The 14,537-nt window shown below is 36.5% G+C and overlaps 1 protein-coding gene across 3 annotated transcripts in view; it reads right to left on the reverse strand.

Annotated features, from left to right (window-relative positions):
- Positions 1 to 13,503, reverse strand: part of LOC137393120 (transmembrane protein 117-like) — a 27,688-nt gene extending 14,185 nt beyond the window's left edge. Inside the window, exons 1-7 of one of the 3 annotated variants that reach the window (XM_068079541.1) lie at positions 13,406 to 13,503; positions 9,702 to 9,853; positions 9,323 to 9,443; positions 7,941 to 8,108; positions 6,097 to 6,340; positions 4,690 to 4,925; positions 2,852 to 3,109 (exon numbers count right to left, since the gene is read on the reverse strand). In XM_068079541.1, coding sequence (XP_067935642.1) covers positions 2,852 to 3,109; positions 4,690 to 4,925; positions 6,097 to 6,340; positions 7,941 to 8,108; positions 9,323 to 9,443; positions 9,702 to 9,829 — 1,155 coding nt within the window. In that variant the 5' untranslated portion in view covers positions 9,830 to 9,853; positions 13,406 to 13,503. Of the gene's footprint in view, positions 1 to 2,851; positions 3,110 to 4,689; positions 4,926 to 6,096; positions 6,341 to 7,940; positions 8,109 to 9,322; positions 9,447 to 9,701; positions 9,854 to 11,488; positions 11,602 to 13,405 lie in introns of those variants that run through there. The other 2 variants (XM_068079539.1, XM_068079540.1) reach the window with 2 other exon arrangements.
- Positions 13,504 to 14,537: the final 1,034 nt, after the last annotated feature.

Here is a 14,537-nt window from a genome sequence, read left to right on the forward strand (position 1 = left end):
ACAAATTTGACTTTGCTTAAAAAAAATTTGAATAATTTCTTTACAAGTTGCTTGAATGGTCAAAACTTTTAAATGTTATAAAGACTCTTTGAAGATAGCTGGAGGTAGGTAGCTAGAGACAATGTTAATGTATGTGCATGTAAGATACAATGATGGTAGCTGGAGACCATATAGGCCTATATATGTGCACTAGCTGTGCTTCCCGGCGTTGCCCGGGTAATAAAAAGTCTTTGAACAGAAAATTGATTTGTATTTAACATATAACAACATATTACATATCCCATTCTAACTTTAAAACTACATAACATGAGAAAAATGTTTTTGTGTAGTTGAAATAAATTAAGAGAAAAATAAAAACAGTTGTAAAGGTTTTAAAACTTTGTCAAACAACTAACTTTCAAGCTGTTAGCCAGGCACATTGCCAATGGAAAATTCCCCTAAGCTAGTTAGTTAGCTTCTAATGCAATTACATTGCGTCAGCATTGTTGCCCAGCTAGGCTATTCTACTAATAGCTATAGCCGGAATGACAGACAAATATACGACATACGGACATACGTTGAGAAATGTATATATGCATGTACATATAAGATATAGTGGATGGTGGTTAGAGACAATATATACATATGTACATGTAAGACATAGTAATAATGGTGGCTGCAATAATCTGCCAGCTAATCAACTGGTAGGTGCTCAGGTAGCTTGAGCCTTTCTTTACATAATTATAACACAGAAGATGTACAACTACAATCAATAAAACAGCTACCATTATAGGTTATTTAAGTATTGGCCCCATACGATGTTCCTGCAATGCAACGGTCATTCACACATTTAAGAAATTACAATAAATGTATTATGCCATTCAATAAGCACATTCATGTATACAAACATCTCTAAATGTAATATATGTAAGTTAGCAAAAGCAATGAGATACATGTACAGTCATACTTCGACTTACGAGCTTGATGTGTTCCGAGACTGAGCTCGTATGTCAATTTACTCGCATGTTGGTGCAATTTATATAAATATAGAACAATTAAATATATATTGATTGGTTTCCATACTCTAAAAAAATGCAAATAAAACACTCAAAACAAGATATTGTAATAGAAAAAACATGTTGGTTATTGTCCTAACTTACCACATGCTTTCAAAAAGCAACAAATAAAAAATAATGCAAGGAAATGTGATTAATTAAAATGTAAAATTAAATACATACAATAGCAGCTAATGCTAGCATTTGCCAGGAAGGGAGATATAAGTTATCCTTCATTACAACAGCTGATTTTGATAAGTTTGAATTTTATCAAAGTCTTAAAAGACAAACTTAGAAGCAAACCTAAAAGCAAACTTTCATTTTTAACTTAACGTAATTAAAATTACTTCGGCGTTCATAGTTTGAAGTTTCTCGCTGGTTAGCTAATTTTTCCTTTGTTTGGCTTTCACGACCAGCCGGCCGTTTTAAGATAAACCTATCTAAGGACGTTTGCCTTTGTTGTCCTTTCAACATGTTTCGATTAGGACAAATACAGGTGTCGTCACAAAGGGTTAATGCACGCCCACTAGCCAACGTGTCCGAATGTCTATTTTTTATAGTTTTGATGGATAACACCGGCCTTTTAACATAACATCGTTTCAGTTACGCTGTCACCGGCCAATTGTTTACCTTTTATCCAATGCCTGAGCAGTATCTCCATCAGCGGTTGTGAAGATCGCGGTGCCGTTTAGAAACCATGGTTAGTCCTTTTGCAAACTAAATGACCTGAATATAATCTTTCTGTTTGATAATTGTGGATGTATTTTTGTCATACTGCTGAGCTAGCTCAATCACGCATACACATTTGGCGTATTTTTCAATAATTTTCTGTTTAATATCAATTGTTATCATTTGCTATTTCTTTGAATTATCTTTCATTTTACTGGTAAACTTTCAGTCTACGCACAGTACTTCTAATTCACATAATTCTGCACTGAAAACCGCGCACAAAAAACACGGTACAAAAGTATAACCTGAGCAGTTGAAAGATACAGAGTGATGCTGTTCTCATAAAACACCTCCGGCATACTTGCAAACTGACTCACGTGCTCGTATCTCAAACATGGCTGGTATGTTAGTGCTAAAACTTGCTTAAAAGCTGGCTCGTATCTCAAGTTTCTCGTACGTTGGAGCACTCGTAAGTTGAAGTATTACTGTATATGTCTATTTGTTCACAAATGAAATGCAAGAGACAGGGCTAGCAATGACAGTTAAGACTGGTTTCCATATGACAGTGCAAGACGCGCAACAAGGCGCGCGACGTCGTGCGTAGGCCGGCTGTGAAAACGTCAGCACGACGATCGCGCGACGTGCATACGCTGACCGCAAGGATCCAACAGAATGGATCCTTGCGACGAATGCGCGATGATGTATCCCACAATACACCGCGCGACCTTTTCAACCTATCCCACAATTCAAACAGAGGGCTGTTTTCCGAAGAAATCGGTCTCCCGTATGAAAAAGTAAGGAAATTATCCACCCTGTCCAATGCAAGCATGGCGCCTACGCGCGCTATGGAAGCACTTCATCGCAGCCCAAGAAATGCATTGCGCATGATCACTGGGCCTCGCACGGTCATTGCGCTATCATATGGAAACCAGGCTTTATTATGACTAAGTCTATGATATATACAACAGCTTTAGTTCCTACAGTCAAACTAATTAGACTTGCCGTCTGTCCAACCTCTCTACTATATATTCTATATGATATGATGGAGCTGAGGTCAGTTACAGTTGATCATACATGTATATCCTACTACTTACTAAAACACTAAACAGCATAGTGAATGAGAACTAGGACACTCAAGTTATTCTCACCTGCATTACAATCAAAAGGTCCATAACAAGGATGAACGATGCAAGAAAGGCCCTTGAAAGTTCATTAGTGGCGAGAAAACTAGCATTTATGTTGTCCCAGCGTATCCAATCGGTTGCAATTACCATAATTACAAGTATGGTAGCTACAACAGCCATGCACCAGAAAAGAATGATTCGATGGTAGCCAGTCCTCCACCAGACTTTGGCCGCTTTTGCATACTCTGGATAAAACCGCTCCTGTAGCATGACATCTGTGACCTACAATGGGTGCCAGTATGATATTATATTATCAAGGCTCTGTATACACTATTATATTAATAATTATGATTTAACTAGCAGTACTGCAGTTGCATCATGATTATCCATGATTTGTATCACTTTGTTTCAGCGTATTGACTGATTTAACCACGGATGGGTTTTGTGATAGTGTGAACAATGTTATCACAGAAGATCAATGAAGTATTGCGGGATTAACACTGATGTGTGTCGATACAGTGTGAATCAGCGTTTACTATTACTAGTCCTGCAGCAACTGTCATGAAAGAAAACACAGATCAATCAATCTACAACGGCTAATCACCATCACCGAAGTGGTGCAAATTACACAGGCTGTCGTGGGTGCTCAGCGAACTATTGGGAAAGTTTGATAGTTGCATCGGTTTACAGCGCACATAGCGACGAATGATCGCCGTGAGTACACCGCTGACATACAGCAATCTAGTGTGAACCAGGCTACACTATTAATGACTAACCACAATAAAGATATCCACAATGTAGTTGAAACAGCAACAGCATGCGACAGCTGAGTGTTGCAGCAAAAACATGAGACAGCACAGCAAGATGTTTTGCTAGTGCTTTGATTCTGATCTTTAATCATGCTTACAACAATCAAATTTCACTTATTGGTGCTTTCGAGCAAGCAATGGTATGAGTTCTTCCGGTATGAGTTCTTCCGGTATGAGTTCTTCCGGTATGAGTTCTTCAGGTATGAGTTCTTCCGGTATGAGTTCTTCTGATATGAGTTCTTCTGGTATGAGTTCTTCTGATATGAGTTCTTCTGATATGAGTTCTTCTGGTATGAGTTCTTCTGGTATGAGTTCTTCTGGTATGAGTTCTTCCGGTATGAGTTCTTCAGGTATGAGTTCTTCTGGTATGAGTTCTTCTGATATGAGTTCTTCTGGTATGAGTTCTTCTGGTATGAGTTCTTCTGATATGAGTTCTTCTGATATGAGTTCTTCTGGTATGAGTTCTTCTGGTATGAGTTCTTCCGGTATGAGTTCTTCAGGTATGAGTTCTTCTGGTATGAGTTCTTCTGATATGAGTTCTTCTGGTATGAGTTCTTCTGGTATGAGTTCTTCTGGTATGAGTTCTTCTGGTATGAGTTCTTCTGGTATGAGTTCTTCTGGTATGAGTTCTTCTGGTATTAGTTCTTCTGGTATGAGTTCTTCCGGTATGAGTTCTTCTGATATATTTTAGTACAGAGTAACTTGCATACTCTCATGTTTGTGTGAAGCGCATAAGACTAATAAAATACATGGCATCTGTTTTATGTGTTTTCACCTAGGCACTTTTGAAGACTCATGTTATTTCAACTTGAAGTCTGGCCTTGAGAGCGCGAGATGATATAGTTACCACTCTCAGAATTTAATCACTTCATAAGAAGAAACCTAGTCTAGAAGATGAATGTGCTGCCATTTGCGAACAGGTGTGAACACCCATTAACATATAAAACTCAATCACCAAAAGAATAACTTAGAAACACATCCAAATATGTTAACATAAACTTATCTCCCATCATAAAGTGGTCTCCATGAGACAATATGTGCTACGGAACTCACCATCCAGGCAGTGAGAAAGTCCCCTAGCCACGTGCCACACGCTGCAGCCTTCATAAATGCTGTATTCTTCATGTCCATGTAGCCAGTTATGGTGTAGTAACTCATCTCAGGTCCTCCGAGTGACAAGAAGCCATTGTAAATCCATGAGAATATGTAGAGAGAAAGCAGCGTCGTGAGAAACATGACCATAAACGAACCCATGTCTTCTTGAAACATCTGCAGTCTGAAGAGTCTTTCTGCAAGCAATGCTTCACTTTTGTTATCTGATATAAACAGTGCTTGTTGTTAAAACAAAAAAACATTCTAACGCAAATGTGTCCACGCAGCTAATAAATCATCACACAATGAAACCCCAGGTTAAATACTGCTGAGCTTAACTCAACTAAGTACATTTTATCAAAAAAAAAAAAACAAGTCATAAAGAGAGACAAACTAATGTCATGGCAGGTGAATTCACACTTCGCAAACATCATTTTCACCAATTCTGTCTGGCACAAGCCAATTGGAGTTTACTTCAATCTGATTATATGTTGTTTTTTTGACAAAGCACAAACAGGTTCTGGATTACTAGCTTCATACAGCACTGTTAGGTCAATGACGTGCAGTTGATAAAAAAATAACCACAAAAGGAAAACAACGATAAGAAACATATTAGAAACATTTCGTTGAAAATTTGAGCAGAGAGTTTAAGGAAGTGGAGCATTGTACGATTGGCTGCCTTTCCCGCTATAAAGGTACTAACTGCGCAGAAGAAACACACGTGCTCAGGTGGACCATGTTAATGAGCCATACTAAATCAATTAGAAAGAAACATAAAAACATAAATTTGGAGAAAGCTAAACATGGCTTGCTAACCTATGAAACCTACGATTAGCAAGCCATTCTAGACAGTAAAACAAATGTTTGTCTTGCACTAAGCTCACTTTCGTTATCATACTAAGCTGGTTACTCAGAACTGTAATCTCTCTAATCAACCCCTACATGTTTGTCAGGTGAAAGTGTTACGGTTGATATAGTAAAATTCTTAGTACTAAATGATGAACACTTATGCACCCGCCACCGTCTCAATACACGCAGACACCCTGTACTGCCTGAACACTTGATACACGCCACTGTCTGGACACATTCGTGCATCGATGACTGACTAGATACATTGAGTTTCTTTAGCGTCTAGACCCGATACCATCTACTGACTAGACACAAAGTTACATTTTCAGCGTGCTGAATGCACACGCAAGGTCAAACTAGCGCATGCACGCACAGGCGTACTAAAAATGTATCTTGACTGAAAACTTAGTCATTCATGCCCGACTGCGTGCACACACCAGCAGCCTCTACTGACTGGTCACACAACAGCCTTTAGAGAATAAACAAGTAAAAAGTGTATGACATACAGAAGCCACTCACTGAGCAATATCCTATGTATGACGAGTTTTCCTATTAGAATGCCGACAATGATGGCGACAATCCAGAGAAAGACCTTGAGCACGCTGAAGCCATTTGGTGGGTACTTGGTGATGACAAAAGAATAGATGTTACCAACGACGATGATATTGCACTCGGCAGCGCTGTGAGCCACAGGGTCTTCCGCGTATATCAGAAAGTTGCAGAAGGTCACCAAGTAGGCTACAAAGAGCCTAGCATATGGGTGCTGCAACAAGCGCATAGAATTCTGTACGAGTTAGTACGCAGGCCCTTCTACTAGGACATAATATTCCTGGAAAGAGTGAGGTTACCAGAACTAACATTGAAGCATGAAGACTGATGGAGCGTCGGATGAATAAGAGAAGAGTCATTGGAGTTGAGTCAATGGGTTATGAGTCAATACGTAGGTAGTTGTTGATTCAACTCAAACCGCTTTTAATAATCTCAACGTTTCCTGGTGCATCGGTTCTATAGTTCAGACATGAAAGCGGATGGTACACAGACTACGCTAAGTACACAGACTGGTCTAGGTATACACACTGCACCAAGTATACCAACTACACTAAGCATACAGAGTAGACTAAGGATACACACTACTCTAAGCATACATGCTGTACATCTGTATTAAGAATACGCATCGTACTAAGTATACCCACTACACCAAGTATACACATCGTACTATGTATACCCACTATACCAAGTATACACATCGTACTAAGTATACCCACTACACCAAGTATACACATTGTACTAAGTATACCCACTACACCAAGTATACACATCGTACTAAGTACACCCACTACACCAAGTATACACATCGTACTAAGTATACCCACTACACCAAGTATACACATTGTACTAAGTATACACAACGTAATAAAAGTACACATTATATTAAACACACGCCAAAAAGAGTCTAGTCCAACTACAGAGTGTCAATTTGTAAAAGCTATCACACGCACACACAAAAACAAGTATCAAAGTCGCAGAAATTATGCATATTGCCTTTACCTCCAATTTGATATCGTACTCTATTCGCCTCCATCAATTACCGCACTACAGCATATACAGTTAATAATATAGTAACATTTGGCATAGCAACAATATAAACCAGTACCTAAGGACAGGGGTAAGAATGCAGAGAACTAGGAGACTAAATAAATGACTGATGAGATAAAAAAAGAAGCAAAACAGAAGATAGCGAGTTATCTACTAAATTCATATCAAATTACGTATCTTTATTACATAAAATACTATGGTTAGCTTTATACACAATATACTAAGTAGTGTTTAAATGTCAGACATAATAACTAGATAATACTGGAAATGCATTACTAGTAATGACTACAACATACTAATAATACACTAGTAGTAGTAATGATTAGAGCATATTCGCAATGCATGAATAGCTACAGAGAGTGGTAAAAAAGTTGCCACTTATACACAGATAATTGATTCCCATTATTATGCTAATCGATCAGCGATTAAATGCTGTGAGTAGCAACATTTGTGAGAATACTCGAGCTTTTTTAGCTTTAAGCAGTAGCATCTTATACAAATATGAACTGATAATTGTAGAATGTAAAAACCACCTCACATACTGTTACTTTCCCATGCACATTATTTAAATTTGTCTATAATACATGTAGTTAATAGTAATGGCGTATTATTAATTTGAAAGGGGTGTTTTAATATAAAGGAATATTTTGGCGTAGGTGCTTGTAGTTATATGAGCAATCGTATGATATAAACTCAACAAATCAACCAGCAATATGTACATATACCTAAAACCAGTAATATGTACATATGAATAAAACTCATCATACCTGAAAGTAATAGAGCCAGTCATGTTTCATGCGAAATGTATACTGGCTCATTTTGTCCCAGAAATCTGGCTCATCCTCCCCATCGCGTTTGGCGGCGGAGGGATCTAGAAGGTCTTTGGCATGGCCGATGCTTTCAGCTGAATTACGCCTGACCCGTCTTACAGCTTCCTGTGATACAGAATGTTAATCGCTGAGCCTTCATCTAACTACTTCAAACATAGCAGTCAGACATAGGTATCAAGTACAATGAATGGTATCAAGTATAATGAATGGTATCAAGTATAATGAATGGTATCAAGTACAATGAATGGTATCAAGTACAATGAATGGTATCAAGTACAATGAATGGTATCAAGTACAATGAATGGTATCAAGTACAATGAATGGTATCAAGTACAATGAATGGTATCAAGTACAATGAATGGTATCAAGTACAATGAATGGTATCAAGTACAATGAATGGTATCAAGTACAATGAATGGTATCAAGTACAATGAATGGTATCAAGTACAATGAATGGTATCAAGTACAATGAATGGTATCAAGTACAATGAATGGTATCAAGTACAATGAATGGTATCAAGTACAATGAATGGTATCAAGTACAATGAATGGTATCAAGTACAATGAATGGTATCAAGTACAATGAATGGTATCAAGTACAATGAATGGTATCAAGTACAATGAATGGTATCAAGTACAATGAATGGTATCAAGTACAATGAATGGTATCAAGTACAATGAATGGTATCAAGTACAATGAATGGTATCAAGTACAATGAATGGTATCAAGTACAATGAATGGTATCAAGTACAATGAATGGTATCAAGTACAATGAATGGTATCAAGTACAATGAATGGTATCAAGTACAATGAATGGTATCAAGTACAATGAATGGTATCAAGTACAATGAATGGTATCAAGTACAATGAATGGTATCAAGTACAATGAATGGTATCAAGTACAATGAATGGTATCAAGTACAATGAATGGTATCAAGTACAATGAATGGTATCAAGTACAATGAATGGTATCAAGTACAATGAATGGTATCAAGTACAATGAATGGTATCAAGTACAATGAATGGTATCAAGTACAATGAATGGTATCAAGTACAATGAATGGTATCAAGTACAATGAATGGTATCAAGTACAATGAATAGTATCAAGTACAATGAATGGTATCAAGTATAATGAATGACATCAAGTACAATGAATGGTATCAAGTACAATGAATGGTATCAAGTACAATGAATGGTATCAAGTACAATGAATGGTATCAAGTACAATGAATGGTATCAAGTACAATGAATGGTATCAAGTACAATGAATGATATCATGGCAAACAGGTTTGCTTTCTTAAAAATATAATTACATACCTTGAACTTCAACCCTGGAACTTTTGAGTTTTCTCCCTCATCCTTTGAAGCGACAGAATCTTCAACCTTACTAAGGTTAGAGTTTTCTGTATCAGGTGTAGTCATCTCATTCTCTGACTGCCTGCTAATAGAAAATTCCGGTGAAGAACGTGATTAACTGATATTGTTTTCGGTACAACGCCAACTGCAAAAAATGAGCTCATCTCTTACTTTTTTTAAAGCTTAAGAAATAGTATCGATATAAGAGAAATAATTCATGAAGTTAAATGCGTCTACAAGACCAACAGCCGACTCCTAATTTGCAGCCACACAATTGCCAGATTACGGCAAATAATGGTATAAAAAATACTGAAACTTAAAAAATTAGCATCGAGCTTACCGCGGAGACAAACTATTTTTTTGAAGATTGTCATTAGTGGACTCTGGAAGGACGATGGTGGGAGGCGGCCGAGTTGTCTCCTCATCGTATAAGCCCAATGGAGCATTTTCGGAAACAGATGTTTCCATAGAGATACACCGAGATTCTTTGGCCTGCCAAGCAATAACACCTTATTTGCATACTGCTATAAACAATCTAGGATACATTAAACTACTGAGGACTAAAATAGCAAATACTGTAGATACCATCTCCTACTACCAACTTCATGAGTCATTAAAAAAAATTCTATGGTTTTTTAATTGTTAAAATATTTTGTTAACAATTTGACATGCCTACAAGAGATATTATTTATGTAAAATAGAAAATCTATCTAGCATGTTAAAAAAAATCTGATCCATTAGATCAATGTTTTACATGTCATAAATGATGTTATCAAAGATTACCCTTGAAAACCTCTTCCTGCGAAACTCGTTAGTAGAAAATGCAACATCTAGCTATTAGCATTCTCTTCATCGACTCATTTTACGTTATCAACAATTATTTACAGGATTAATCTCCCCATGCAACTAGAATACATTCTGATGCGCGGAGTAAGTAGCTACTCCACTTGTTACAATTAAAATGAAGGATGTGGTAGACAAATATAAGCAACAAATTGAGCTAATTAATGGTCCTCCAAAAGTTTTTATTCTGATATTCCATAACGACAACAAAACATACAATCTCTGATGTCTCTGTTGTAATATGAAGCTTGCAACTACATATTACAGATTTGTAAAGTACAAACACCTGAAAGTACACGTCAAACATGAGAGCATATAAAATAGCCTACTATTACCATTGCATATAAAATGTATCATTCAACTAAGTTTCAGTGGTACCAGCATCTTAGAAACAAAAAATTAACAAAAATAGTATATTATATATACTAAATTAAAAAAGATTCTTAGCTTTTATCAGCAGCCTTTGATATGTTCAGTTAGTCACTTGGGTAAATTAAATTTCTCATTACAAGTGTTAACTGGCACATTGTGTTTGATGGCCTTTGGAAGAGTTGAAAAGTTTAAAATTGCTTAGACAGTTTCCTTATGTGACAAGGATTATATCAGTTTAAAATATTTATAAAAAAGATCAGCATACACTTTCAGAAAAATCGACAGAGTTTACAGATCAGAACCACATGGATAGGAGCCATTGGCTACGGTAAAGCCAGTAGCTATCATAACATTGTCACCGATAGCAGGTCTAGAAAATTGCATTGAGTTGTAGCAGCCGATGTGCATTGAACATGTAACAAACTGTTGCATTGATGGCTTGAGTTATATGTTGGAGTGTGTAAAACTGTCAAGCTTTCTCAGGCTACACCATGTAGGCTCATAGCTTGCACAAATATCAAGTAATGATCGTGACGTTTAAAATTCCTTAAGTTTAATATATCACTTTTTATTTGTTGTTTAGATATGCATGTAGTAAATTGCAACCAAATACATGTACATGTATTAGTAATTTTAAAAAGAATTTTTAAACAAAGAAGTTTTTTCTGTCATAAACGCTGCTGTTTACATTTGTGCATTTCAGTGAAATTACTGTTTAAATGCAAATTGCATCTCTTTATATATGGTGTAATAAAGTTAAAAACTCTTAGTTTACAATATCAACCATGTTACTGTACCGTCAGCATGTGTTTGAGTTGGACAAATAAAATTAACATTGCAAACAAGTGCAGCCAATTTTCAGCAACATTCCTTTACAGCATGTAAAGAAAAAAGTTATATACATGTACATACTTTTTATATTGCTTTTTGTTGCTGTAGTGAAGTACTGATATCCTTTATTTTCGATTTGCCTCTCTCAACAGCAGAAAAATATTCTCTGTGCATATAGAAAAACTGGATACTGGGCACAAGTGTGAATGCTAAAACAGAATTGGACCTAGTTCCACTTAGTTTTGCTGACTATCTTAAAAGCCTTCAAGCAAGCTATTATATCTATGGATATATTTACTTTTTCCCACTTTTACTAGCGCACGCTGATTTGTTCGACAATAATTAAGGAATTTAGTACTAATCTTACCTCTATTGTGTTCAAGTCAAAGTTTTATTAGTTTATGAAACGTTGATAGATTTATTTATATCTCTAATAAGATGTTCCTAGGTATCTTCAGTGATGGCCTTACCTAATAAAATGTATAGAAGTATTAGCTAAAGCAGATAGCGTAATGGAGAAGCGTCGAAACCCCGGGGACATATATGCACCATTACAATGAACATGACGCCTAATACATTAGAGGACTAGCAATAAAGACAGTCATCATATACTCATCTACAAGCAGCTTAGAAACCTCCTGTGGAAGTAGCCCATGAGGAAAGAGACAGCAATTCACATGCCAGAAAACCATTAAAAGATATCAGACCTGTACCAGACATGACCAAGACAATTGGAGTTAGACACCATTTTCAATCATTATACTCTCATGGCGCACTTAAGACAAATTCACTAAATTGCTAACCCTCTGCAACATGAAGGACAGAGCCTGAGCAACGAAACACCTCACAGGCTAATAGACACATCTATAAAAGAGAACAGCTCCAACGACTCAGCCTCTGTCTAGCGGTCAATCTAGCTATCTTTCCTTCCTGAAGGACCTGCTGAGGCACCTCCTTTGCCTCTGAAGCCTCCTTCTCTCTTCCCTTAGCCTCTGAAGTCTCCCTCTCTTTTCCCTCTGCCTCTGGAGCCTCTATCATTTCCCTACCTATGGAGCTTTCTTCTCCATCATCAGCTGATCTTCTTGTACTTCCTTATATCAATTATCAAGCCTCTATATATAACGACTGGCATGACTCTCATCTGACGTTGAAACTCGCAGCCGTATGGACCGAGCAAGCAAAACCGTTCGAGTAAGGGTAACTTTTATTGGCTCTTATTTTTTCGTCATTAATATTATTGTTTAGAATTTTGTTAGTTGTGTATTTTAACTGTTGGAATTATAGAATAAATAATTGACTTTTACTGGTAAATACCAGTATTGCTCACAACAGCTTAACACCTTCACTTATACCTGAACCAGTAATAATCTATTTAGTTCTCCAATGACAAAGCAAAAAGCAAAAGTACACAAACTGAACATAGTCAAAATAGAATGAAATGACAAAGCAAAATCAACACTGATGTTGTGTGTAGATTCGGATTGGTTATGAATAACATAACTTTTCCACATCCACCCATGACAAAACAACTCATTTTCTGAACATTTTCTGTCGTCGTGATTTTCATTCAATAAAAGTTTTCCTCTAATACATTCATCCCTTGTTCAAGGTGCAGACGCTCTTTAGTCTTCTACTTCAAGCACAGATTTTGATAGTGAAAATATACATCTACCATAAAACCAATGCCAAATTTTTGCTTGAAACTTATGAGTAAGTCACTGTAAAAGCACACATGGAATACACGTACTTGAACTCCTTGCAAGGTTTCGTCATATATATATGAGCAATCTTTATATGAACAATCTTTATTGTGGTAATCAATAGTCATATTTTACAATATGTTTTCCACAAGGTACCACGGCAAGTAAACTAACTAAAAAACTAACTAACTTCATACATACAAGTAGAACACAAATTGTTGACATTTCTGATCCTATTTACAGAAGCTACCAACTCCAACAAAAAAAATTATTTCAATTTCCACTTTGTCCCACTAACCTATATACCGCGGTGAAGAAGCATCGCAAATAGAGGTAGAAGGTGTGTAGGCGGTTTTAGGAAACCTTCTTTCCGTAGAGCAATGGTGTTGATGCACATCGGCCTTGCTTAGACTGTTAACTAACCTCAATATTGTTTAGTTAGTGACTTACTATAAGAGTCGTCCACTATTTTATTGTAGGTGCTAAGGCTAGACTTAGCCAGCTTTTACGGCGTACGATAATACAGAGCCGTATAGTATAGGTAGCTTCACAAGCTGGGAAGCTTATGAAAATCGGTATACGGTTCATATCTAATAAAACGAATTGAGGTATTGTAGGCGCTTAGCCTATTAGCAGACCTCAGCACGCTTCAACTATTTCTTAGCCATTTTATTAGTTAGCTAGTAACTTTGGTTTTTACGGAAGAATAATTTATTTAAAAGTAATTCTTATTTATTTTGTAAAGATATGCATTGGTATAAGAACAGTTAAAAACAGGCTGTGCTGACGTTTTATAAAACTGGAGTTAATCAAATTTGATTTACAATAGGCCTAAATTGTGAATATTTGTGATACATTTGTCACCAACCGCTGTAGTACTGATAGGTATAACGATTGACTGATATACATAATTAAGTACCAAAAAAGCATAAGTGTAACTTTTGTGCTCTCCTTGTTTGTGTGCTGGCTTAGGTAGTTTGCTTGCAGCCACACCACTACGCTATGATTGTGCTCATAATGTTTGCTTTTGGCGTTTTGTTCTAAACGAAGTTTATATATATGAGCAATCTTTATTGTGGCATTATAGATTAATATGACTGAGAGCATGTTTTCCAAAAATCTCTGTTTGTAATAGAATAATATAAACATATACATATATAATACTAATAAAGTCAAGCGTCCCCTTTTACTTTATCTATCACTGTTTCATCTTTTAATATTGCCAAAAAAAGATGTTTGAGCCATTAGTTGAGGAGTCTTGTAGGGTAGTGTGTGTGCACTTGAAAAAAAAGAGCATAGAACTTTCAAAAAATATGTACTGTTAGTTTTTACGATGGGGACCAAAGTTGCACCTTTTTGTCTGTATGCTCCTTGTCTTGTGCTGTCGTTACTGTAGTGTATCCATTCCTTTATCTAGATTTTTAATTATG

This window comes from Watersipora subatra, chromosome 4, assembly GCF_963576615.1.
Source record: "Watersipora subatra chromosome 4, tzWatSuba1.1, whole genome shotgun sequence".
NCBI classification, from domain to species: Eukaryota; Metazoa; Bryozoa; class Gymnolaemata; order Cheilostomatida; family Watersiporidae; genus Watersipora; species Watersipora subatra.